Source organism: Equus asinus, chromosome 13, assembly GCF_041296235.1.
Source record: "Equus asinus isolate D_3611 breed Donkey chromosome 13, EquAss-T2T_v2, whole genome shotgun sequence".
Classification (NCBI taxonomy): domain Eukaryota; kingdom Metazoa; phylum Chordata; class Mammalia; order Perissodactyla; family Equidae; genus Equus; species Equus asinus.
In genome coordinates this window covers 21,865,768-21,892,545 of record NC_091802.1, presented here as the reverse complement: position 1 = coordinate 21,892,545, position 26,778 = coordinate 21,865,768, and the positions used below count along the sequence as shown (strand labels likewise).

Genomic DNA, 26,778 nt, shown 5'->3' with positions numbered 1-26,778 from the left:
GCACATGCTTGCCAAAGTAAAATGCGGCTACCAAACTTAAGAAGTAACATGAACAAATAGTTTATATGGTTAATGCAAATAATACAAATGGGATGAAAGAAATCCTAAAACTAAAATATGCATCAAAGAAAATCACACCAAAATAATAAATTATAAAATAAACATCCAGATTAAATTATAGGTTAGGAGAAGTGGGAGGATTATACACAGAAACCTAGCTGGGAAAAGGATGGAGAGGAGTTAAAAAAATGACTAAGCGGCACAGACAAACAAATGAAAATGAACACCTAAAGGAGGAGACAAATTAAATTTCACAGCACACTACAGTATAGCGACATCCTCATGCAAAGTAGGAGTACTCTAAGGTCAGAATAATAAATACTTAATAAACCAAAATCCTGGGTAGTTCAAACCAACAATCAAGCTCACTCCTACATAATCATTTTAACACTTTCAGATTAAAAAGTATTTACATATTAAAAAAGTTATTTTCCCTAGCAACATGATTTACACTATTTGAAATAAAACATTGCCAAAGATTAAAATCATCTGACCACGTTAATCATCTTCCAAATGTATTTAATTCAAATAATTCCAGTTATTCAGAAATTATTCTCAAGAAGAACATAAACCTATCCAGATCTGAAAGGTTAAGCGATAATTACCAAAGAACAAAAAGCTACATGTCAGATACAGAGTTTCTCTCTCACATGTTGAAATCAATATACATTCAATTAAATTGGAAAGAAAAAAAATTTTATTACTGCTTTCTACCTAAACTATGTAGTGTCAGCAAATATGCTCAAAAAAAGGGACAATCTTTTCTGGTGAAAGACAGATAGCTAGGGAAAAAAGGAAAATTTCAGGAATGAATCTGCTGTAACTGCCTAAGTATAACTTAATTAATTAGGCTTAAATTTTCTCATGATCAGGTTATAGCACTTCCTTTTTTAGCACAAGGGACTACAGTAGTTGAAAATATAACCAAAGTTTAAAGAAAAATCTTTAACAACAACACATTTAGAAAGATACTTAAAGGGAGGTCCATATCTTCCTCATCTTCACTATTTTGCCCCAGCTCACAGCAGGATCCTATCTAAAGCAGGTACTTAAATTAAGTATTTGAGTGAATAAATCAAAGGGGGCGGGAGAGGTAAAGGGAGAATGTGGTCTCAAACATGTATTATCTCTGGAAGTAGTTTCTAATTCAGTGACAAAAATGTTTACAAGCACACAAAAACAATGTGCTAATTTGAGACCAACATGTGTGCACCAACATTTGTCTATTAATATCCTTGCAGATATTTAATAAAATGTTTTGCTTAAATAAAAATTTTAAAACTGCTGTTTTAACAAACAGTTCTAAATCAAGAATTAAATAAGTTCTAAGTCACTAGGCATGACAGATTTCTAAAACCAAAGACTTCAGAGCTAGTGTTGAGTGAGAATTCTCCCCACTGAATTACAGTGAAAATTTCTTAAACGCCTCTTAATCAATCAATCCTTTTTCTGCTTACATAACAGCAAGATATCCCCAGCATGGCAAACCAAAGGTCCAACCACCAAAGGCTGCCAAGCCCGAAAAACAGGAGGGAAAGGTGGTTCCAGCCTTATCCAGCCACTCCGTAACTTTTTCAAATTTTTCAGGAGAAAGGAGTAAAATTGGAGGGGCAAAGGGTCTAAGAGACATTTTCATTGCTTAGGTATACTTTTTTTTCCTTCATTTTCACAACTCTACACTATATCTAAAGACGGAGGTTGCAAACTGGTGGCCTGTAAACACGCTTTGTTTGTTCTGATTAGTACTTTAAAATTTAATTGCCATTACTCAAATATCAGGAAATTTCACATAAAAATCCTGATTTCTAGCGTCTCATAGAATCAGAAGATGTGGTAACACCAGGCCTGGACAACAACGAATGGCCAAAGCCGAGTTGTGGCTGCGTCTTTCGGGCAGGGCCTATCATAGTCCCCACCTCCCTTACTTCTTATCGTTAGCCACCTTCATTCATTTACACTATTCATTCAGACCTGGCAGGCACGTAAGTTTTGGGCCTCCACTCCACCCACCTTATCTACATCCTTTTGTAAACCAGAAGAAACTTCAATATAGAACTCCTAAATTTCTACTGTACTTCTACAAAATAAATTATTGAAATACTCCCAGGGATCAGGAAGGAGTCCTTTGAAAGGTACACTAGTTTCCCTCCTCTGTTTCATTCTTTCCATTCTTGATTACCAGATGTCAGTGATGCATGCTGACATTACGATTACATTACTTCTAGCTTATAAATGGATATGACAAAATGTACTGATTTCGAGGATCACTGTACAGAGTAATTCACTATGAGCAAGCTCATCCATTAATGCACACCCAACCTATTTCATTGGGAAGCTGACTAAATCAACCCAAGAATAAAATTATCAAAGATGCAGACAATGAATCAATCTGCAATTATGGACAATTAAGAGCTTCTAGAATAAATTAAATAGTTCATGATCAGCAATTACTAGGAGCCAAGGTGGGTTCACCAAGAATAAGACATCAAATAGATACCACTTCCTCATTAGGTAAAATTACTACATTAGCACATCAGAGGAATGTGGTAATAATTATATATTGATTTCAAAAAAGCCCTCCATGAAATCTCTTGTAAGATAACAAGGTAAAATATGGGCTGGATAATAAAATATTCTTAATTGACAGAATAATCTTTCCCCAAGAATCCTGAACCCGTGTCACCGGGAAAAGGGTTCTCCAGTGGAGAAGAGTAGGGCTTCCTCACTTTAGTTCTCTCTCTCTCCAATCTCTGAGTGTTTAATATTATTTTTTTATCAATAACTTGAAAGATACAGAAGACAGATCTACCAAATTTGCAAATAACACAATGCTGAGAGAGAGAGATAATGGGACAAATGACAGAAATAATGTTTGAAATGACTGAGCTAGAACAAATGGATCAAAAAGAAGAATATGACATTTAATAGAGATACATACGTATCTGCATTTAGATTCAGAGAGTCAACTAAAAATGTTAAATACACAATTAGAGAGGAAGGGACACTGCCTTAATAGCACTTCATATGAAAAAATTTGATTTCAATTAACCCCAAGATTAATATACATCAACAGTGGGAGGGGGCTGCTGAAAAGTTAATTCATACAGTAGACAGGTGCCGTCCTAACTGTGGAACATGACTGCCCACGGTTCCAGGCTAGTCAGACCACACTTGGAGCACTGTTCTACATTCTCAGTGGCACCTTTTAAGAGGTACTCTGAAAACCTACGGGGCTTTCAGATGACGACAACCAGGAATGATGAGGTCACTAAACCATCTAATTTAAGAAAAGGCTGGAAGAAATGGGGATGTTCTACCTGGAGAAGAGAAAATTAGGGGAGACATGATGGCCGTCTTCAAATGTCTGAAGGATTGCTATGTTGAAGAGGGAGTAGAATAGTCGTGTGTTGTTCTAAAGGGCAGGACTAAAACTAAAGGAGAGAAAGTTACAGGGAAATCATTTTAGTTAAAAAAAATAATGAAAAGCAAAGCAGAAGCAAAACCCCTCTCCAACGAGGAAAGCTATCAGCAGATACAGAGCACTCTCTCAGAAGAGCTTGAGGAAGGCAATCGAACGGGAGGTCAGGCCAGATGAATTCCAGAATCTCTTCCAACTCTACCATTTCCGACACCAGAGCTCCTGAGTGTTGTTTGGTTTGAACTAGCCTTACATTTTCTCAGACAGTTGTCATGAGAGAATCTGCCTGTGTCACACTACTTTATAAGATGCCATTCAAAGGACAGAGGCAGAGCTGTACAACCAAATGAGCGTGGTGATCCCCTCAAAGCAGTCACCTGAGATGGCTGCATTCTTATTCCAGAGCTGCTAGTGCTCAAAACGTCACTGAAACTCTTTTAGAATGCCTTCAAAGTCAGTTTCTGACTCATGGACGACAGTCTCATTGTTTCATAGCCACATCTGCTATACTGCTGGTGGATACAAACGACTCTACTCAGGTGGTATAGTCGGAGCCTAGCCCTCAGTGAGAGTCCAACGGTAAACCAAATAACTGAGCCATTTCTAATCAAAACCTATTTAGCTTGATCATCTGTCTTAATCAAGCCTAGCTCCCAATGACATCTGAATGAGTTTAAAAAACTAATTTATCCTTGGACACATAAAAATTTGACATCAGGTACAAATTAATATTACATAAGTTCTTAAATGCTCACAAAATGTAAAATCAATTTGAACAAAGGTAGCATGACCAGAATAAAAATATAACCTTCCAAGCTCATTGCTTTGAGGGGATATATACCTCCTATTTCTCTGTTTTTCTTTCTTTTTGAAAAACATATTATTTTCTAGGCATATTTCATGTTTTGGCTCAATCATAAAAACCTCAAAAACTAGGACTACAGATCTTTTTTCTTTTCCATATTCCTTTGAATCTTTAAAGTTGCTTATTATCCTCATTTCCAGAAACTAGTTTCTTTCAAATAAACATTCCAGGTCCTTATAATAGAGAATGTTTTCAAACCTAAGATACTGTTCACATTGGTATGGTTTTAATTAGCTGTATTATGTGAATGTCAGCTGAGTATACTATAACATTTGGGATCAACATTTCTTTTCCTTACTACCAAAGTCCTAATTTGGTTTTATAAGTTTCAGCCAAAAGATTTTAATCTCCCTACACATATTATCCTCTAATACGAAAGATACCTTAACTCCTTTAATGAAAAAAAAAAAATCCAAAAGCTTATTTCATAGTCCCCTAAATATATCTATTAATTTAAAAACATTATCAAGGATGATTCCCAAACTAAACATTGTCACCACAGTGAGAATTTTAGTGGAAGTTAGTTGGGCATCAGTCAGCTTGTTGTCTTTGTAGTGAGTATCTGTATAATAAACAGTTATCCACTTTTTTCTTTTGTATTTTAACAGAATGCCTGGTACCCAGTAAATAAAGTTAAGAACCTGTTAAGAACTGCAGTGAAGATTTTGTTCTTTACAGATTGCAGCAAGTCTGAGTTGAGGAAGTTCTGACAGATGCAAAATGTACACCTGTTGCAGGTGCACATACAGCGTAACCGGGCATGGCTGCGAAAACACACAGAAGGACAGGAGTTGAGTTCTTACTTACAAATATGGCACAAGTCAGGGTGTGCCAACTTAAAAAAATAAATTTAGGCATAAGCAACACTAAGGAAAAGGATAGTGTGGGGCATGCTAAAGTTGTGCAGAATTCCACATTTACTAGAAACAAACAGCAATAGCTCCCTCCTCCCTCCCTACAGAAAATCTAAGGAAAATTAGCTAATACTTTTGCTATTTTGGAGGGGGGATGGAATTACTAATATAAAAGTGGAATTTCAGTGGAATAAATATGCACAGCAATAGATGGCACCCTCATCTAAATTAATGAAAAGAAAAACTGAGTAAGCCATAGCACCCACCCAAAGGACAAGGTTTGCTAGCATTTAAATCATCATTCCCTCTTCCTCCTCCTCCCTCAGCATACACACATGCCTGAAAACCAGGAAGGAGAAGAGTGACAAATACACAAAAGAGTCAAAAGACGAGTATACTCAACCCTGAGAAGATATGGACATCGTGTTTAATTCATTAAGCACCCTGGCTCCCAAAGGAAAACAAAGTGCTTCAGAAATTTCCACTTGAATAAATTATGGGGTTAATTTCATCTGCTATTATAACACAGCAGCCAAGTACGATAGTATGAAACTCTGGGTAAGGATGCAAAAATCAACAATGGATCCAATTGATAGTAGACAGGAAATTTAGGGAGGCTTTCTGACTCCTTTCTGGTTGAGCGGAGTTGCACTAAGTTGGTACAGGCACACGGGCAACCCACTTCACCTCCACCCTAACAAACAAAGTAGGGGTCTCCAATGACTGCTCAGTGGTCAGAACCACTCAGACATACAAAGCCATCACACCACCCCTGAAGGGGTACTGGCGCAGAACCCATTCAGAAGAGCGCCACCTGATGAATCAATGCCATCACTTCCTGTAACACCTGAACATTTTTTAGAGGCTTCTCAGTCAAAGGACTGGCCCAATCTGACTTGGCTTAGCTTGTGAGATCTGATGAGACCACAGCGCACAGTGGCACGGTTGTGGAGATTAGCAGCATCCCAATAATGCCTAATCCCAACATGAAGAAAAACAAGAATTAATTTTTTAAAAATACTCTTATTGGCTTAAGACATTCCTTTTTAAAACTTGACTTGTGATGATGAACATTTCACTGCTACTAAATCACTGCCAGCTGTCATACTGGAATCCATCTGCTATTTTATAAATTGAATCTGACTCTTCAACATACACAGGCTCCACCCACCAAAAAGGAGGGATGCAAAGTATGCTTAGCAACAGGGAGATGCTTCATGAGAAGTCGTTTGGGATTAACCATATAAATAAGTGTTCATGTATGTACATTTATTATATACACACACACACATACACACACACAAATTGCAGTAAAATGTTTTAAAGATGCAGATCTAAAAACACTGCTGCAGTTATTTACAAGATCAAGATAGTGCACTTACATAGTAAAAATAGACACCATAATATACAGTTAGGCAGTAAGCCTGACCAAGCAGTGCGTTTCTGGATAGTTACTAAATGTTAATTATGGCAAGAAAGGAGATTTGGTCATCTATAAGAAAACGTCAGCAAAATCCCACAGAAGCCATAAAGAAAAAGTAACTTACAAAGCAGTTTTTAGAAAGACCCAGATTTTTCTCAAATTCTCTATTCTATCAGTGTGGCCCATGTCTCGGGAGAGTCTGTCTCTGTATTGATCCTCTCTGTAGATAACATACATGAGAGTTTTAAAGCAACAGTAAAACATAAATCAGGTTTTGCTTATCTTATAGTAACAGGAATGACTTGTCTTCCGATACAAACAATTTCAAGAGTGTGCTGCATTTTTTAAGAAATATCAGTTAATGGAATAGCAGTCAAGTTAACCCTGATTTGAAAAATCTCTACAAATTAACAGCTTTCTGAAAAACCTGTCAGTTTACAGCAATGTGTGATTATTACCCTAATTTATACTGTAATTTTCATAAGAAAAATAATTTAGAGACTAATATAATAATAAATAAACTATAAAGTTCTGAGAAACGCACTGCCTGAAAAACTACCTTGTTACAAAACAGAATTTATACAAACACAGTACTCGAGGAGAACGCCATTAAGAACCATGCAATTTTAAGGCAGTTAGTAAATCAGGAAGATGACCACAGTTGCGTGCTTGTGCATATGCATGTATAGATATACAATAAATGTACATAAAAGTTGTGGCTCAAAACACAATGTAAAACATTTATATAGTGAGAATTCCAATTACGACTGCTTTTTACAGCACTTAAAGACAGTTTATCCTAAACTCAAACATACCAATAATCTAAACATAAATTCCTAAAAGATTTTAGAATCCCTCATATACTCAAGACCAATTAATCAACAGGAAAATATAAAAGTGAACTTTTTTTCATATGGAACGCCTTGTAAGCACAAAGCAACATGATGCTAACCCCATTTTATTGAAATGAGACTATCTTTTTTAACGTTGAATGGGAGGCTGAGTTTTACTGTACTATCCTATTAAGATAGTTACAGCCTCATCAAAAATATATAAATATTATCAGAAGCACTGTTTATATAACTTTATTATGGCACCCAAACCAAACTTGCAGTTACTCATGAATTTGTACCTTCTCATTACAAAGTGTCTTTCTGTTGCTGAACAACTTCTATGTGACATAGAGTCCACCCGCATGGCTAAGAATGGCATGCAATGTTATTATGAACCATGCAACATGAAAATGACGGCAGAGTAAGTACTTACGGGTACATGGCCATTGTTGTCAATTTAACAAAGATATCTTTACTGGGTGCATCAGCAGTATTGCAAGTAAAGGCTTGTGGTGGAGGCATTTTGTGTTTCCTGCAGAAATCAGCAGGTGAAATACTATATTCTTGTTTAACTTCATGCAGGTCTGACTTTGCAGCTATGATTAAGCAAGGTATTCTGCTGTCCATAAAGTGTTGCTATGGAATAAAAAATGAAACAACAATCTGATAAGTTCAAAAATGACTAAATTTAATTAAATGTGCACTAAACATTTTCTCTAGATAGGCAAAGCATCAACAACTTCAAAGAGAAAGTGAACTAAGAGGCAAAGACTGGAAGAGGTCCAGGTCAGTCTCCTAAGACCAGGACCACTTTTCTAATGCTGGTAACAATACAAACCTATGATAATTCTTCAGATTACTAGAATTTGAAAAAAAATGTGTTTTTATAACAAAGACAATATTTTGAAATAAAAAGAAATCCACTTAAACTTCTCTATCCTAAAGCACACTGTTTTCATACTACCTCCAGTCTTCAAGTACATGTATTTATATATATATATATATATATATATACTTATATAGTTGTAGTCATGCTCGACACTACCATTTAAAAATATAATACTGACTCTTTCATGTTTTCAGAATTCCAATCATTACTTTTAGGGGGTACAGCTCAGTGGTAGAGCATTTGACTGCAAAATCATTACTTTTAATTGCTGGCTAATATTCCACTGGATTATTTTATCTTAATTTGGTAAATCATCCTCCTATTCTTACACATTTGGATTATTTCCAGTTTTTTGCTATTAAAAATAATGCTAGATGGGCTGGCCCAGCAGTGTAGCAGTTAAGTCTGCACACTCTACTTTGTCAGCCTGGGGTTTGCCAGTTCAGATCCCGGGCACAGACCTACGCACCGCTTATCAAGCCATGCTGTGGCAAGCATCCCACATGAAAAATAAAGGAAGATAGGCAGAGATGTTAGCTCAGGGCTAATCCTCCTCAAAAAACAAACAAAAAATGCTAGAATAAATTCCTTTGTACATATAATTTTTTTACTCCTATTGAATCTTGTTGATAATCTCAAAGTGACTGATAAATTTTCAAGCCTCTAGTTTCTTCCCTTGCTCTGGCTATTATTATTCTTGGTGTAACTGGCAATGTATAATCCATGAACATTCGTAACAGCCAAGAAAACCTTCCATTAATGCAGAGGTTCTTAACCAGGAATGTACATGAGAGTCACATGTGGAAAAAAATGCTTTTAAAAATACAGACGCCTGGGACTCTACCCTCCCAGAATGAAACTAGAACCTTCAGGGACAGGACACAGATGCACCTACTTTTAAAAAGTTCCACAAGTGATTGTCTTGCATTTCCCTGGTTAGAAAACACCACATTACAATTCCATTAAACTCCATATAAAGTTAAACTTAGTTATAGACCAAAAGAGCAACAAACCTTAAAAATCCTGGCACAGTATTCAAAGGATTTGGGGTTACTGACGTCATATACCAGGCACACAACATCACAAATGATCTCAGCCTCAGTTAAAAATTCCGATTCTGAGATATCATGCAACTTGTGCAAAGAAAAAGATAATGAGAAACATAAGTATCATAACATTGATGTATAATTAAAGTCATGATGTTTTATCATTGCTTAACTTGACTTCCTAATAAAAAATACTAGTTAAGTATAACTTTTCAGACCATTTTGAAAAGTGAGAAGTGTAGATAAACAAGTAGCTTCTGATTTTTTGGATTAAAAATGGTGATTAAGGGCCAGCCCGGTGGGCTAGTGGTTACGTGCAGCACGTTCCACTTCAGCAGCCTGGGTTCGGTTCCCAGGCGTGCAGCTACATCACTCTGTTAGCTGGCAGCTCACACAGTAAAAACAGTGGAAAACTGACACGGATGTTAGCTCAGGGAGAATGTTCCTGAGCAAAAAAGAAAGGTGATTAAGGTTCTACAGAAGCTAACATTTAGTGAGTGACTAAAGTGCTGGGCAGGCCCCTTACATGCATTCTCTACAATCTAAAGGTGAGATGGTAGGCTAAAGAGATTAAGTCAACTGCCTAAGATAACACATCTAATAGGTCATCAGACGAAAACCGGAACTCAGATATGATTCCAAGTCTATTTTCTTTCTACCACACCATCTCTTCTCCCATCAATCAGAAACACAAAGCAAAGGATTCTTTATACGAAGGTCATTCTGTTTTACTTCACTGCCTACTCTTTTTCAATGTTTATTATAAAACCTCTAATGAAATATCCCATCTATGATATGCTAATGATCCAACAAGAGTAAAATTCAGTACTGAGTTATATAAGACAGCGCATCCTTGTTGAAGAGAACAAAGGGGAAGTGTAGAGTCAGAAGTGACTCAATATATTCCAAAAAGAACACTATTACAGCATGGATATTCAGAGACATGAAAGACATCAATTTATAAAGAATGTATACAGAGTAAGAATAAAAAGAGGAAAACTAACAGTCAGCAATATTTACTCAGTATTCAATAAGTAGAATTATACTTATAGGAGAAGACTGGGAGATAAACAAGGTTTAATTAGAAACTAACAAAGAACTTTAATCATAAAGAGTGAACTAAGTATAAAATTCAACGTGATCATCTGTCCGGCAGAAAAAACTATTTCCAAAAAGAAAGCGAATAAACTTCTCCTAGTAGCTATTATTTGTTAGGAGTTTCTCATATTAGCTAACCTAATAAGAAATAGACTCAGAGAGACTAAGCTACTTGCCTGAGGTCACACAGCTCATCAACGGTGGACCACGTTCAAACTAAAATCTGACTGAATCCAAGAAGAATATATGATCTCTTTCTATTGTATTTCATAGTATCTTTTCAGGCATACCCTTCTTTCATTCATTTTTTACGCTAACATTTCTTAACTATACTCCTCCCTGCTAAATAGATAAAACTCGATTCAGATTATAGATAAATTACCAAGCACCGGCACTAAGGTTTCATATTAATTTCTAGTCAACAGTAAAGGACATCATTTATTTAAATAAAAGTAGAAGAAAGAGTAAAGAGGAGTTAATTTTTTTTCTTTCTTATTGTGGTATAACATAATTAAGCACACAAATAGGAATTTTTACACATATCTATAGCTGTGTAATCACCACACAAATCAAGGGAATTAAATTAATTCCAATGAATAAACCACTGAAAAAAAAAAATCACACAAAAGTTACGCATACAGCCATTAAACTAAACCCAACTGTGTTTTCAAAGAGTCACTTGAAAGTGTACCTAATAATTAATAACTTTTATATGCCAGAGATTTTCTTACCAACAAGTATTTCTCTTGTCCATATACATAAACAGTGTTAATCGCATAGTAGGACTTATGATCATCACGAATTTTCTTCTGCCTCTGAAAACAACCAGAAATCTCAATATTTACAGTAAGAAATTACAGTAACTAGTTTTCATCAACACACATACTCTGCATGTATTTGTGGGTGTGTTATAAATAAAGGGGCATTCATCTCTACACTATGTATTATTTATCAGTACAAAGGGGATATTGATTTTATGTTTCTAAGTTCTTAAAGTCTAAGACAAAAGACGCATTTGTTCTGCACAAAGTGGAAGCTGCAGCTGAAGAGGACTATATCCTTGAAAGCACGTACTCCAGAGCCACCTGCTGGCAGTTCTCATTATACTATAATTTGGTCTGATATGAGACTCATCTGGAAATATGTCAATCTCCCTACTCAAGGCAGCACTCAGAATTAGTATTCAATTTGAAATATTTACTGTACATTTACTTCACGCCAAGAAATGAGATAGATGCTTTCACGTATGTATTCATTTAATCCCCATCTGAACGCTGGTTAAAAAAGAAAGACAAACGATAGCTAACATCAGTGAGGCAAAGATAAAGCCAGTTCAACGGGATTATTGTTACACTTGAGATTGTACTTTACTAATATACAGAGGTCACTGAGTTCTAGTAAGCATCTAAAAAGGTGAACGACTATGAGAAAACTATGTAAACTCATGACTATAAAAACTTGTTGGATAAGGTTTATTTTCTGAGAACTCTCACCGATAAGTTTCTTCCAAGAAGAGCCTGAAGAACTCCACTTTTCCCACAGTTTTTCACCCCAATTACATTACATCTGAAGACATTTCTTTGAGTCTGTTTTTTCTGAAGGTCTATCTTTTTATCTCTTGTTACTAAAAAGAAAAAGAAAACTAATTGTGTACCACTTAAACTCACTGAGCCTCCATTTCACCTTCTGCAAAGTAGGGTAGTGCTGCTTATCACATTTGTTAAGTGTTTCATTGACAAACAAACATACTGTGTAACAGTCAAGCTGTACGTGAAATAAAGTACTAAATATAATACAGAAGGGCCTCACTTAGTGGAAAAGATGCATTTCGGAAAGTTGGCTCTAAAGTGAATTTCTAGTAATCAAATAATACTTATTTCATCATAAAATAAGTAGTACATTTTCCTAAGAAAAATGATGTCCTAAAAATGAATGAAAATTACAATAAATGTAGGCGACACTATAGCCCATCTATTTTGTTCCGTGATAAATCACTGTCATAACAAATTACAAACTAAAAGAAGCTATCTCAAATCTGTATTCTTGGATCAGTAAATAGGAAAGGGATAGGCACTCTGGGGTTAACCGGCCTTCCAAAGGTAACTCTGTAAAAGAGGCAGGCCAGAAAACAGTGCTGTGTCAGCAGAGCAAGGGGGCATCTCGTCCTGAAGTGAACAGCCTCCTTAAGCTGCTCCCAAAGATTCAACTACAACAAAGCTCACCAGAGGCACTATTTATGGTAGCAAAAATCTGAAAGTGATAAAACACACACAATAATCATGGCATAGTTAAATTACAGAACATCCATATGATGACACATTATTTAACATTAAAGATGTATAAAAGTACACATATTGATATAGAAAGATGTCCACGATATATCTTGTTGAGTGAAAGAACCTCACGCTGGCTAGCAATTAGTTCCTTACTCTTTGGTGCTGAATTAAATGCTGTCTGAGTTGTTAAGTAGTTTAAAAGGTACTTGCTCTGTCAATTTAAGACTGGTTGTCTTCTTGCGCTGGGGCTTCCTATAAGATATGGCATTTTTTCCCACCAATTAGGATTTAAGAAACTCTTGAAACGATCAGTTCCCTAATTTGTTAATTCCATACCTATGGGTTTTCTTTAAGCGGAGCACATTGCTTGGCAAGAATTACAAGATCTGTGAAAAATTTATTAACGTGGAAAACGGTTACGAAGTCGAGAGACATACAATTAATTCAATATGAGGATCACGTTTTCATCAACATTGTTCTCAATGTTTGAAGAAAATTAAAACACAAGATAGGCTGGTAAATAAATACTTTTAATGCCCATAGCCCTCCGTGATTTTCATCAGTTGAGTACCCACAGTAAACTAGAAGTAAGACCTCTACACTTCCTTTATTGATAAACAATAAAATGAAGCATCTCAATTCAAAAGAAATTGCCAAATCATGGGGAAAACTAATAGAGTGTAGACATGGAATAATAATGAATATGAATTTATTTTCACATATGAAACTGGAATCTTAAAATATTTTTCTAATCATGAACTGAAGAGTATTCAAATACTTACCTGTAATGGCTGAAGCCTGAGACTCTTGTTCAGTCAATATTGAATAGCCCAAATAGCCCAAATACTCTAGGCACCGCTGTACATCTAAATAGGTCGTGAGCCTAGGAAAGAGTAGAGTTTAAAATGTGGAAAGTTCCTAAATGAGCATTTATAGAAAAAAAATTCCAACAGCTCAAATAATTTCACCACCAGATCCAGGTAATTTTTGTCAGACTGCTTTAATTTCCCATGCGCCCAACCATGATTTTTCCTACACTGCCATTCTTAAGACAGAGAAGAAAGGGAGAAGGCAAGATGCGGGGGGATTCCTATAACTCCTCCACCTGCCCAGAAAGAGCAAGGCCACAAGATGAGCAACAAACTGCTGATAAAATCTAGAGCTGGAATATTTTCTATTCTCTGCTCCCCAGTCACAGAGTGTACTGCAAACATAGGCTAGCTGAGGACTTAATGATAATTAAGTCTGAAGAACTTTGTGAAAGGTGCAAAAATGACTCAAAGGCACTTGAAATTAGTCAGCCTTTCTTAACGATTTGAAAAACTAAATCCTGGTGTTGAGAAAGTTAATCTCACTAAGGTTAAAGTAATTATGTCATCAGGTGTGACCAGAGGATTTCCTCAGCACCCAAATACAACATCAACTGTGCTGCAACTAGATTTAGACAAACCCTCCCTGAGTCTAAGACTGCATTAAAAACAAACAAGCCTCAAAATAAGTCTTCAGTGTCAAGCAAAATATGCTTTCCCCATATTCTGAAGGTCTAAGAACTGTGCAACAGCAATGACGTTTCTACTTCCCTTAATCAAAAATATTAAAATTTAGCTCAGTTTTGATGTAAGATTTATTACTTAAGTCTTTGATGCAAGACTTATTCTTCTTTGGATGATGTCCCTGTACATCCTCCAAAAGCAAACACATCTCTTCCTGATAGATTTAGAGAACATCTCAAGTTCATCTTAGAGATAGCAGCAGTATTGTAAATCCTGCTTACAGGCAGTTACGACTGAAGCATTTTGTAAGATCTGGCAAACTTACAAAATGAGGAATGTGATGCACCATAATTTTAAACCAGCTGTGACTCTAGAGGAAACAGGCAAGCTCTATACTCACGTCCACTGGGAAAGGAAGCCCTGGTAGGTTATCCAGCCTCTTTCATTTGTACAAACTGTGTTATTCACATCTGGCCCCCAAGGTATGTAAGGGAAAACTTTAAACAAATCTTTAAGCTCATCAGGTGACAAAGCACAGTCTCTATCCTGAAAATACACAAGGAAATATACAAAGTGTCTAGATTATCTAAGAGAATAATCCCAAACACAAGAGCCCACCAAGTTTAGTAAAGCTATGCTTGTAAAAACTAATGACTGAAAAGAAATTTTACACTTTGATAAAAATTCCTTACCTGTGTATAAAAAAATGTACACAAGAGTCTATCAGAAACTAGACTTTTCCTTCTTGAGAAAGCAATAAAAGTAAATAAATAAAAGAAAGTATGTTTGCTAATTTAATTAAGAGAGTTTGGGTAATTTGGGCTATGTCTCATAAGCACCCCATAGCAAAGGGAACAGAGTTAAATCATTCACAGAAAAATATTTTATCATATATCGTGGAAAACTGCAGCTAAAAGCTTACCAAATCATGCTTGTCAAAGGTGCTTTGGAGAAACAAATATGCATGATGATTTAATTCAGTAGTGCAATCAGGAGGTATTTTTAGCCTGTTGATGAAAAAAATTTAAGAGTAAAATAAAGCATTAATCAAATATTAAAATTTAATTTAAGAAATGAATACAAAATTGCAACAAGTCTTTTTGTGGGATGACATCCTTTACAAAATATCTTTGCTGGAGCCATTTAGACTTTCCCAGGGAAAGTCACTGGAGTGGTATGGCGATCCTCAGAAGAGGCATCATAATGGTCATTTCGAGCTGACATATAAAGTTTTTCTAAATATCTGAAGGGCAGGTTGAAAAAAAATTTACAAATAATACTGATTAAACTTTAATGGGTTTGTTCTTCCTATAAACAAGTTCTAAGTCATAATTATGAGCTTTGTACAATGTCAACACTGCAATGAGTTGCAAATAATGTGAAGAGATGTTATTTCTGCCTAAGTTGACCTTTTTGACTCACCCTAAATTCAGTTCAATGAACATTTATCAAATGCATGAGCTAGGTATTAGGGACACAAAAACAAGACAGGCTCCCTATCTCTAAGGAACCACACACAAGTGGGAGACGAACCACACACAGATAACCTCACTATCGCAACAGAATGAGGTGAGTGTTGAGTACGCATAAGCTAAGGATGCTGGGGGGCTTTCCATGAAAGGGAACATCCCTGGCCTGGGGATGGAACCGTGTGAGTGCTGCTGAGAGAGACTGTCACCTGAATTGAGACTAGAAGAATAAAAGGCATTAATCAGGTTGGGGGCAGAGGGAAGGAGAGAGTGAAAATACCATGGGCAAAAGCCTAGAGTGAGAAACAACATATGACTGGTGGACTATAAATAGTTTAGTATTTACTAGAATGAAGGCAAGGAGTGAGCATGAGGAGAGCAGATCATGAATGACCTCACAGACCACGTAAGAAGCTTGCACCCGGAGCCAGCCCCAGTGGTCTAGTGGTTAAGTTTGGCGTGCTCCACTTCAGCAGCCCAGGCTCGATTCCTGGGTGTGGACCTACAACCACTCATCTGTGGCTGCGGCCCACATACCAAAAGAGTAAGATTGGCAGCAGATGTTAGCTCAGGGTGAAGCCTCCTAACCCAAAACAAAAAGAAGGTTGGGCTTTATCTTGCCTTGAAGGGAAGTAACATGGCCAAATCTGTATTTATATATCTATTAATCCAGCAGCAGTGTGAAGGACAGAGGCAGAGTTTAATAAGAAGGCTAGAGAGATTCAAGTGGTGGCTCTAAAGGGCTATTTTGCAGAAAATTAAAGGCAGAGAGCATAAAGAAATTGAAAGAGATGTTAGTGAAGTTACAAAGCTGTAAGAGATGGAGGTTCCTCACTGTCATACTTAAGCAAGTGATAAGCAACCTCCTGTACAATTTATCTACTCATATAAATGGCACAGAAAAGAAAACTTGACGAAAAGGTCCCAGGACAAATTCATTCATTCAATATATATTTATTGAAAAATCTGGGAAATTACTTGAGCCAGGATTTAATAACTTTGACAAGAGAAGTTTTAACTTAGAACTGATTAATGGACCAGGAATCCAACCAGAAAGAACTCTCCTTCCTCAATGATGGGGAAGGAAAAAAACAAGTCTTTTTGATCCTTTACATAGATATGAGGGGTGCTTTGCTAAAATAAAAAGGGACAACATGAAGATAATGTGCTACTGAAAAAGTGAAGAAAGGCTGAAGACTCAAAGGCCAGATCTCGGGAAGTCACGTCCCTGAAAAGCCCACTTTCCTGGGGTACAGGAGAGGCATCCTACAGCAAGGCGGCCTTCTATTTTAGGGCGATACTGGGTCCATTTTTAAACAAAGAGAACTTAAACACAGAATTATCTAAAGGAAAATAACCATAAAGAGACTGGTTGTTGCGGAAAAATACTTATTTCATCCTGAGCTAAGAACAGTCTTTAAAAGTTAGGGAGGAAAAGGACTAATGAAAGGAAAAGAAAAACGCTAACCAATATACTTCTGATCTCTTGACTCTAAAAGCCAGTTTGTCTAGCATCTTTTATCTCCCTCCTCAATAAAGTGAATTTAAAAAGATACTTGTATTTGCCACGAGAAGAACAAGAAAAGTTTGAGCCATCCTATAAATCAGTGGCTCTCAGCTGGGAATGATTTCACTCCTGAGGGAACATTTGGCAATTTCTAGAGACAATTAGACATTTTCAGCTGACATAACTGGGGGAGGAGGTGTTACTGGCATCTAAGGATGTGCTAAATATCCTATAATGCGTGGGACAGACTCTACAACAAAGAATTATCCAGTCCAAATTGTCAATAGTGCCAAGGTTGAGAAACCCTGCTAGAAACCTCTCTATAAATCTAATTTATTCCTGAGTAGCTCAAAGCCTACCCAACTATGTGCTAAACAAAACTTAAAAATACTTGGCAAGTGAAATCAATTAGAAAGCCAAAGGTACATACAAGGGGAATAAATATTCAGGTGTCAAGTCCAGATCATCATCATAACCAAATCGCCGAAGCACAGTCCAAGTAGTTTCGTGTCTCCCTCTCTGGATAAAAAGCGTGTGTAAAAAAAGAAAACCTGAAATAAAACAAATTAGTAAATACAGTTGATGTGGAAAAGGGTACAGAGTCACATGGGAGATAAGCACGTAAGCTAATGGCAAGAGCTAGGTTCACGGACACAGGCACACTAGCTCTGCATACTGAAGATCAAATCAAAACAAAGTTCACAAGTGTCTCAATGAAACAGAGCTGCTTTCAGAACCATTTCACATATACACCCAGGGCAGCAAGAGACAGCACTACATGAAAGGGCCAAAAACACATCTCAAGGAATCAACACACCAACAGTCACAAAGTTATACAATACCAAGTAAAACCACTTTATAGATCTCTGTGCAGAATGGAAAATTCTGGTGTTCAATTCCATCTCTTATTTCACCGTGGCTCTATAATGTATTCTACAGGGAACATTCTGTACTTGGTAAATTTGACTGGTAGACAAAATGTCTTCCCTAAAAATAATTTCTATTTAAAGAAGGCTTATGAAAATGAAGAATTTTAAGATAAATTTGTTCGCTCCAGAAATCTTTCCCTCAGATGGACCTCTGCATTCCTGAGATCCAACCAATTTCCTTATCTGGAATTTATGCTGGCAGTCAGGACAATCATCCCCACCGATGGCCTCTCTCTTCCAACTCTTAAATATCCAAGTTGGATTTATACTACCATTCCCTTAAAGTATAAATAATGCTCTAGAGACCTTCACCTTCTGTCAAATTTTGAAAATATTAAGTTCAAAGGGGGAAAAACACCCTTCACCTACCTTTCAGTGTCAATCCACTATCAGCCACACCATCACTTATGTGTTTTCTGACTACATTCTTGACATCTTCCAGAGCTTGAGGAGCTAATGGAGTGTTGAAACAAATTCTCTAGCAAAAACCATAAAAATAAATTTAAAATCAAATCAGCATTAAAGCCACAAATAATATAAAACATTAATCTACAAAACAACATTAAACGAAAGAGTTGCAACCAAAAGAAACAAATTCTAAATTAGGATAGTGCCTGCTGTGTCTTACTTGAGTAAAACATGGCACACAGAGAAGGAAAGAAACTTTTCCTATCCACTCCTTGGAGTTTCTAAAACAAAGAGCTCTTTGTGTAGCTAGGTTACACAAAAGCAAGAAAGAAAAATAATTCAGAGTTCAGACTTCAAGTCCTCCTTAATACACCCACCGTGCACCATGAAATGACACTCTCAGAGTCCCCTCAATTCCTATGGGTAAGAGAGTTTCATACACTAGGTAAAAACTTAAATAGCTTGATGTGAAAGATAGTTTTACACAAAAGAGACACGTTTATCAATGTCATTGTTTAAGCTAATACATTTTTTATAGCTTTTCTCAGCCAAAAAAAAAAAAAAAAACCCAAGATTTGCAAACATCTGAAAATGAAGAGGGCTACCTGAAAGAAGTTGAGTTCAGCATCATTGAGAGTACCATCATTATCTTGATCAGATATTTTAAATATACGAGTAAGGGCTTTTATACAGGCTGGTTTCATCTATAAATCATTAAGAAAAGAAACAACTGTTTTAATTAAAATTGTTGGGATTTTTTAAATATGATTTTCCTAAGTAACGCTAAAGATAGTTCTGATCATTTTTACTGTCAAATACGTAACATCCAATACAACCCACATGAAAAGTGAACTAAGGCAAAGACATTTACTTTTATACTCAACTCTTTTTAAGTAAATGAGGCAATATTTACTTGGACCAATATTTGGAATGGACATACTCCCCTCATGACCATGAATCCTCCAAGAATGGGCAAAAGAGAAGTTCATCTTTAGAGAAGATTCGTTCATCCAGTCATATAAAGAAGAAATATTTATTTATTTAAGCCCTCCTTCATTCCATAAAGAATTGGAGCTGACTTATAAAACGACTAAGGACTTTGCTTCCCAACTTCTGATTTTTTAAAAACATTTCAGCTCTCTTGAGGTATAATCAACTGCTGATTTTTGATCATCAATCTTCTGGTACCAGAATGGGACTAAATGTTTTGATCTGTCACTTGTGTATGTGTGTATGTCAAAGTTGGGATATGAAACGTGCTTATTCACAAAAAGGTGGCAAAATGGCACTGGTTGGCAAGTGTAAACGCTTTTTACTAATTTCCTATTATGAAATAAGAACTACTTACATTTAAAAAAGAACCTTGCCTTTTGTGACTCTAAAATTTTCCTAAGTAATGCTGCTGGAAATATATTTTGACAACTTCCTTAATTTTTCAGGATTTATAACGGATAGAACAAATATTTGACTATTTAAAAATAAGGCCCACAGGCTTCTAACTTGCATAATTGCTATAGGATAATCACTGTCAAGAATTTTGAGAAAATAAAACTTTCAGGAAGATCTTTGAACATTGTGTACACTTGGAGGTAGATCTCTTATGGACACAACTGAAGCAGAGAAATGAGACAGCAAAGGGAGGAAATGTGCACTTATTAACTTCTTAACTTCAGTCACATGGCTATCCAGAGCAAACAGCAGTGATGAGTTTTGATGATACAGAAAAGCAATTCTTTAAAAAATTGAAAAGGAAACTGTTATTTTCCCAAAATACACACAGATAATCCCTTCTTTTTTTGTTTTAAAGGGGTCTCCACGAGACTAATTTGATCTAGTGAGAAAAAGATAAAACCTAAGATATGAAGAGATTAGAAAGAACTGAAAAAAATAAGTCAAACATTTAGAGAGCACTGGCTAGGGCTTCCTTTACATAAAATGGTACTAAATGGTCTATAACCTATAACATCTACAATCATGGGTGATTTTTTTTAAAAATAAAGAACAGTAAGATACTGTTTCTATAAATGTGATCCTAATATTAGATAGTCAAGATTAATAAATAAAAATTACATTGTTATATTTTATTTACTTTCCTTTTAAAATCTGTTATATAAGTTAAATGTTTCAAAAAGTAGTAACATCTAGGATGGAAAAACAGAATCAAAAAGTAACTTTTTATTTTGTGCAAGTGGTTTTTGCTCACATCATAAAAAGCTGCACAAGGGCCAGCGTCAGTGGCCTAGTGGTTAAGTTCAGCACGCTCCACTTTGGCAGTTTGGGTTTGGTTCTGGAACCAAACCCAGACCTACACTGCTCTGTTAGCGGCCACGCTGTGCTGGTGGTCCATACACTAAAAAACAGAGGAAGACTGGCACAGATGTTAGCTCAGGCAAACATCTTCCTCAGCAGGGAAAAAAAAAAAAGCTACATTAAAAAATAATTTGAAGAAAAATAAACAACGATGCATTTTTCATTAAAGCTTGAAATGCATCAGAAGCTAAGTGCTCTAAGGTACTGGCTCAATGTGATGTTTAAATATTATGCACCTTAAAATATAACGTCAAAAAATGACTACTTTTAAAAAATTTTTTAAATTATACCTCAATAAATTATACTCAAAATTTTTTACAGTAATAATATAAACTCATTTGCATATGAGTAACCTAAACTCTCAGAGAGTAACCATTATTATTACACAAAAGTTACACCTTTTTCATTCTTAGGTCAGCAGAGGACTTCATGGGTCATACAGTGTCCATCATCACTGAAAACGTATTTACAGTTCAAGCCTCAATTTTTAATATGATCTTTTTCATGATTCCACCTCAAATCTGTGTTAAAAGCTTATTATTGTTGTCTAACTAAAAGAGTCTGTTATTAGCTTAGACTCAAAGCTTGTACTTGTGGTAAAACAAGGTATAATCTCTAAAGTTTCAGATTCTACCTCAGGCAGGTACACCTAAGAAACAAGTAACAGATGGTGGCAGATGTTTTACCCTTATGGGATTGGGGGAGGGGCAGGCATGATAAGCAGATTAGCAGAACTAATAATAGGCCTAAAAAAAGCGGCAACTAAAGAACTGGGAACAAAGTAGAGGGGATTTAACGTACCGCTAGGCTAAGGCCTCAGAGGAAAATCTCTACAGTAGCAGACCATTTCCCAAATTTGCTTGATTATAAAATACAGCACCTGGTTAAATCAGAATGCAATCTGTGTTTTAACAAGTATGAACAGCGACTATTGTGAGGCAAATTTGGGAAATACTAGATTACGTTAGAAAGGAGCATTCCAATTAAGGAACAGTAAACCAGGATGAAGGAAGGGTCAGATTAAGGGATAGCTCAGATTAATCACTTACAGCAGGGGTCAGCACTTTTTCTGTAAAGGGTCACACAGCACATGTTTTAGGCTTTTAGAGCCAACAGGTAAAATCAAGAAGATCATGTAGGTACTTACATAGCAAGAGAGAATAAAATTTCCACCAAGTTTTTATTGATCAAAAACAAAATATAATAATAACTGAAGCATAAATTTGCTATACATGTTTACTAATGAGAAGAATGGAATTCTTCTTGGAGAGAGAACATTCTGCTAAATTGGGGTTCAAAATTAGTGTTCTTTATCACAAGTATCGATTGCAAATGTTCTCCTGCCAATGCTGATCTGTAATGAGATTTTACATATTTCACCTCTGAAACCGTCTTCCTGCACAGACACATACTGCCAATCCTGACACACATCCATAAACATATAATTTTAACCAAGCACATTCATTGCTCAGAAGGTATTTACAGAATTATACGAGATTCTTTTCTTGAGTTTTGCCAGTTAGCATGTCATTACACTGCAGATTAATCAGTTCCAATTGAAGGTTAGGTGGAAGCTCCTCAACTGCATCGTCAAATGGATTATAAAATATGGAAACTTCCTTTGCACTTGCATCAAGGTCCAAAAAAAAAAATGATGGCGGAACTGTAGTTTGAGCAGAAAATATACCTCCTTCGCCAAGCAAAAATCAACTTTTTTCTTTTCTTGTTGTGGCATGACAGGTACAGCACTGATAATAAAAAATAAAATGTCACAGTACAGTGATACACATGGTACTCGAAACGCTGTCCAGTTACAACTCTGTCAGTGCACCGGCTGCACTCAGTACTTCAGCTGTGCACTTCAGCACTGAGAAGTGACGACAGCACCACACACAAGCTCGGCTGCAACTACTCATCTCTGCCTTTGTAGCGTGAAAGCAGCCAAAGACAAAGAAAGACATGAGCGCGGCTGTGTTGCAATAAAACTTTACTTACGAATGATGAAATCAGAATGTCATATAATTTTCCCACATCACAAAATATTATTCCTTTTGATTTTTTCAACCATTTAAAAATATGAAATGTATTCTTAGCTCACAGGTTATACAAAAACAGGTGACAAGCCAAATTTGGCCCATGGGTCAAAGTCTGCCAACTACTCACCTATACTATAAACTTTTCCTGAAAAAGAATCTGCAATTTTTTATTCTTAAAAACTCAATAATAAAAAGACAAACAACTCAAGAAATGGGCAAAAGACTTAAATAGACATTTCTCCAAAGAAAATATACAAATGGCCAATAAGCACATGAAAAGATATTGAACATCATTAGCCATCAGCGAAATGCAAATCAAAACAACGAGCTACCACTCACAACCACTAGGATGGCTATAACAAACCAAAAAAGAAAAAAATGGAAAATAAGTATTGGTAAAGATGTAGAGAAATTGGAACCCTCATACAGTTTGGTGGTTCCTCAATGAGTTAAACATACAATTACCATGTGACCTAGAGATTCCACTTCTAAATACACACTCAAAACAATTGAAAACAGGTGTTCAAACCTGTGTCCGAATGTTCACAGCAGCTCTATTCCCAGTAGCCAAAAAGTGGAAACAACTCAAACGTCTATCAACAGATGAATGGGTAACAAAATGTGGTACATCCATACAATGAAGTATTATTTGGCCATAAAAAGAGATGAAGTGCTGACACATGCTACGACACAGATGCACCTTGAGAACATTATGCTACGTGAAAGAAGCCAGACACAAAAGACCTTAAATGATTCCATTTATACTAAACATCCAGAACAGGCAAATCCATACAGCCAGAAAGTAGATTAGTGGTTTCCAAGGGCTGGGGGGGAGGGGAATGGGAGTGACTGCTTACGGGTACAGGGTTTCTTTTGGGGACATGAAATGTTCTGGAATTACACAGTGCTGACAGACAGAGAACTGTGTGAATATACTAAAAATCACTGAATTGTACACTTTAAAAGGGTGAATTTTATGGTATGTAAGTTCTATCTCAATAAAAAAATTAATTTTAAAAGTCTATGGCAAAATATTGTTAAATTTCAGATATTTAATTAAGGAATTACTATGTCTCTTAGCTATGAACCAAAAGAGAGTATTCAAGTTGTATTACATGTTGTACCCATGTCAAACAGCTATACAGGTTTCTCGTTTGTGTGTGTACGTTGTGGTATTTCCCCTCAAAGTCCCAGTGCATGGTTGTACATCCCAGCTGTTAAGTCCTTCCAGAGCCGCCACCACAGCATGGCTACTGACAGATGAGTGGTGTGGTTCCCTGACAGGGAAGCAAAGCCAGGCCACCGAAGTGGTGAGAGCACTGAACTTTAACCACTAGGCCATCAGGGCTGGCTGTGTGTGTGCTGTTAAGTTTGTGGTTTTTATAGGAGCAAAGCAAACAGACCATTAGCTAAGTCTTTGGATTTTTTGTTGTTATTGTTGCCAATTCTTCTGTTTTAATAGCACTTCCTGAAATAGTATTTGATCTGGAATACTACTCTGAACATTTAATGTGAATGTCTTTGAAGAAAAGTATCTAGAAAACATGACAGTTTAAAAAGCAATAAATTTAAATTTCAGCAGTTTACAAGGATACTTAAGAGTTACTAAAAATCACTATCATACGAGAGTTACTACTTACACATTTCAGCCCCTACTAACACAGACCCGGGGGGCAAGAGGGAAGCAGGTTACCTCTTTCTCCTCTGGACAGTACAGAGGCCCTGTAGGATGAAGAACAGCTTTCTGTGCATAATAAAAGAGCTCTGATATGTTCTTCAGGTTTTTTGCTGAACACTGGAAAAAAAGTTAAAACTTTTACACTCTGAAAGTAATTACGAGAGCTAAAAACAATTTCTTTTTTTTTTTGAGGAAGATTAGCCCTGAGCTAACACCTGCTGCCAATCCTCCTCCTTTTGCTGAGGAAGACTGGCCCTGAGCTAACATCCGTGCCCATCTTCCTCTACTTTATATGTGGGATGTCTGCCACAGCGTGGCTTGACAAGTAGTGTGTAGGTCCACACCTGGGATTTGAACCGGTGAACCCCAGGCCGCTGAAGCGGAACATGCGAACTTCACCACTGTGCCACCGGGCTGGCCCCCTAAAAACAATTTTTAGACTATCAATATTAAGTAATAACAAGACTCCTTGAAGAAACTGAAAAATGCATTTTTCTTAGTGTATATCACAATATGACTGTCTACAAAGAGCTCAGAGGCCAACTCCAAGTTCTCTGTTTTATTTGGTTTACATGACTTCACAAACAGAATATTTATTCCATGCCTCACCTCCCCTCCTATTCTGAACCTCAATTTAGTGAGAATTCACCAACAGTAAATTTTTGAAATCAAATAATAAGACATACCTCCACACAGGTTTCTATTTCTGTGTACTGGTTCATAATAGGAAGAATGGTCTCCATACTACTATATTCCACCAGATCAGATTTGTTCCCAACCAATATCAAAGGCAGCCTAAAATAAACAAGGCATATTGTAATAATAAGAAAGGCAAAAGACATTAGATTTATATTTTAATTTACCTCAGAACCCATTCTAACTAATAAGCTTTACTTAATCTCCCCAACATGAACCCTCTACTGTAGTCAGCTCAAGGCCCCTAGACAGCATGTTCAGATTCAACAAGTATTTATTGAGTACCTACTATAACCAGGTGCTGTTCTAGGCATTAAGGACACATGACGGACAAGGTCCCCGCCCATTCTAATAGTGAAAATAAAAAGATGGACAATAAGTAAATAAACAAACAACCCTCTCCAATTCTGTAAGTGCTATGAAGGAAATAAACAGGGAGATACAGGATAGAAATGGGAAGGAGCTAATTTTATACGGTGATCAGGGAAAAATATCTTTGACAAGGTGGCATTGGAGCCAAGGAGTGAAGGATGAAATGGAATTTGCCATGTGGAGAGCCAGGGAAGAGCTGGCTGGGAAGAAGGGACACCATATGCAAAGGTTCCAAACTGAAAAGACATCCTGATGCGTCCAAAGAACAGAAAAATGCCAGAGTGGCTGGCAAGTACCGAACAAAGGGGAAGAGGCATGAAATGCGGCTGGAGACAGGAGCAAGGGCCAGACATGTGAGGACTTACAGCTCTGGTGAGGAGCGCAGCTTTTATTCTAAGAGCAAATGGAAAGCTACTGAAGGGTAAAAAGGCGGGGGGGGGGGGGGGGGGGCGGCGGCTGTGACATGATCTGACGGACATTTTTAAATGCAGTCATTTGTTATCTTTTAGAGATACATATTGAAATATTTACAGTATGATACGATGTCTCTATTTGTTCAAAATGATCCCAGTGGGAGGGGTAATAAATGAAACAAGACTGGCCACGAGTTGATCTTATTGAAGCTGGATGACAGATGTAGAGGGATTCATCATACTAGTCTCTCCACTTTTGCATATGTTTGACTCTTGTCAATAATAAAAAGTTTTTAAAAATGTGGTGGCTTGGATTAGGGCAGTGAAAATGGAGAAGAAATATTCACAAGTGAGATATATTTTAGAGGTAGAAGTGATACGGGTAGCTGCTACATTAAGATATGGACGTTGAGGGAAAGGCAGAAATCAAAAAAATACCCAGGTTTTTGGCTGGATAAAATGGGTATATCTCCTAAGACAGAAAAGATGGGGGGGTGGTGAGGGTAGGCATGGAATTAAGGATTTTGTTTCAGACAAGTTAAATCTGACAGGCCTATTGGAACTCTAAATGCAGACATTAAGAAGAACCAGCCAAGTGAAGAACTGTTATCTGCACACCCTGCAAGAGAGGTTGGAGGGAAAGCAAATCACCCTGGTGGACTCCAGATTGCAACAAAAAAACTTGCAAGCATTTATTTACCCCGT

The 26,778-nt window shown here is 36.6% G+C and overlaps 1 protein-coding gene across 19 annotated transcripts in view; it reads right to left on the bottom strand.

Annotated features, from left to right (window-relative positions):
* The window catches only part of RHOT1 (ras homolog family member T1), a 56,655-nt gene that overhangs the window by 6,803 nt on the left and 23,074 nt on the right, over positions 1-26,778 (bottom strand). For 6 of the 19 annotated variants that reach the window (XM_070482758.1, XM_014862157.3, XM_014862161.3 and 3 more), the window contains 14 exons: positions 25,279-25,387; positions 24,608-24,709; positions 19,174-19,272; positions 18,530-18,638; positions 17,662-17,782; positions 15,178-15,262; positions 14,656-14,801; positions 13,545-13,645; positions 11,980-12,110; positions 11,218-11,301; positions 9,356-9,475; positions 7,887-8,089; positions 6,745-6,840; positions 4,985-5,107 (listed from right to left, as the gene is read on the bottom strand). In XM_070482758.1, coding sequence (XP_070338859.1) covers positions 4,985-5,107; positions 6,745-6,840; positions 7,887-8,089; positions 9,356-9,475; positions 11,218-11,301; positions 11,980-12,110; positions 13,545-13,645; positions 14,656-14,801; positions 15,178-15,262; positions 17,662-17,782; positions 18,530-18,638; positions 19,174-19,272; positions 24,608-24,709; positions 25,279-25,387 — 1,629 coding nt within the window. Of the gene's footprint in view, positions 1-3,377; positions 3,492-4,984; positions 5,108-6,744; positions 6,841-7,886; positions 8,090-9,355; positions 9,476-11,217; positions 11,302-11,979; positions 12,111-13,544; positions 13,646-14,655; positions 14,802-15,177; positions 15,263-17,661; positions 17,783-18,529; positions 18,639-19,173; positions 19,273-24,607; positions 24,710-25,278; positions 25,388-26,778 lie in introns of those variants that run through there. The other 13 variants (XM_014862162.3, XM_014862160.3, XM_070482759.1 and 10 more) reach the window with 5 other exon arrangements.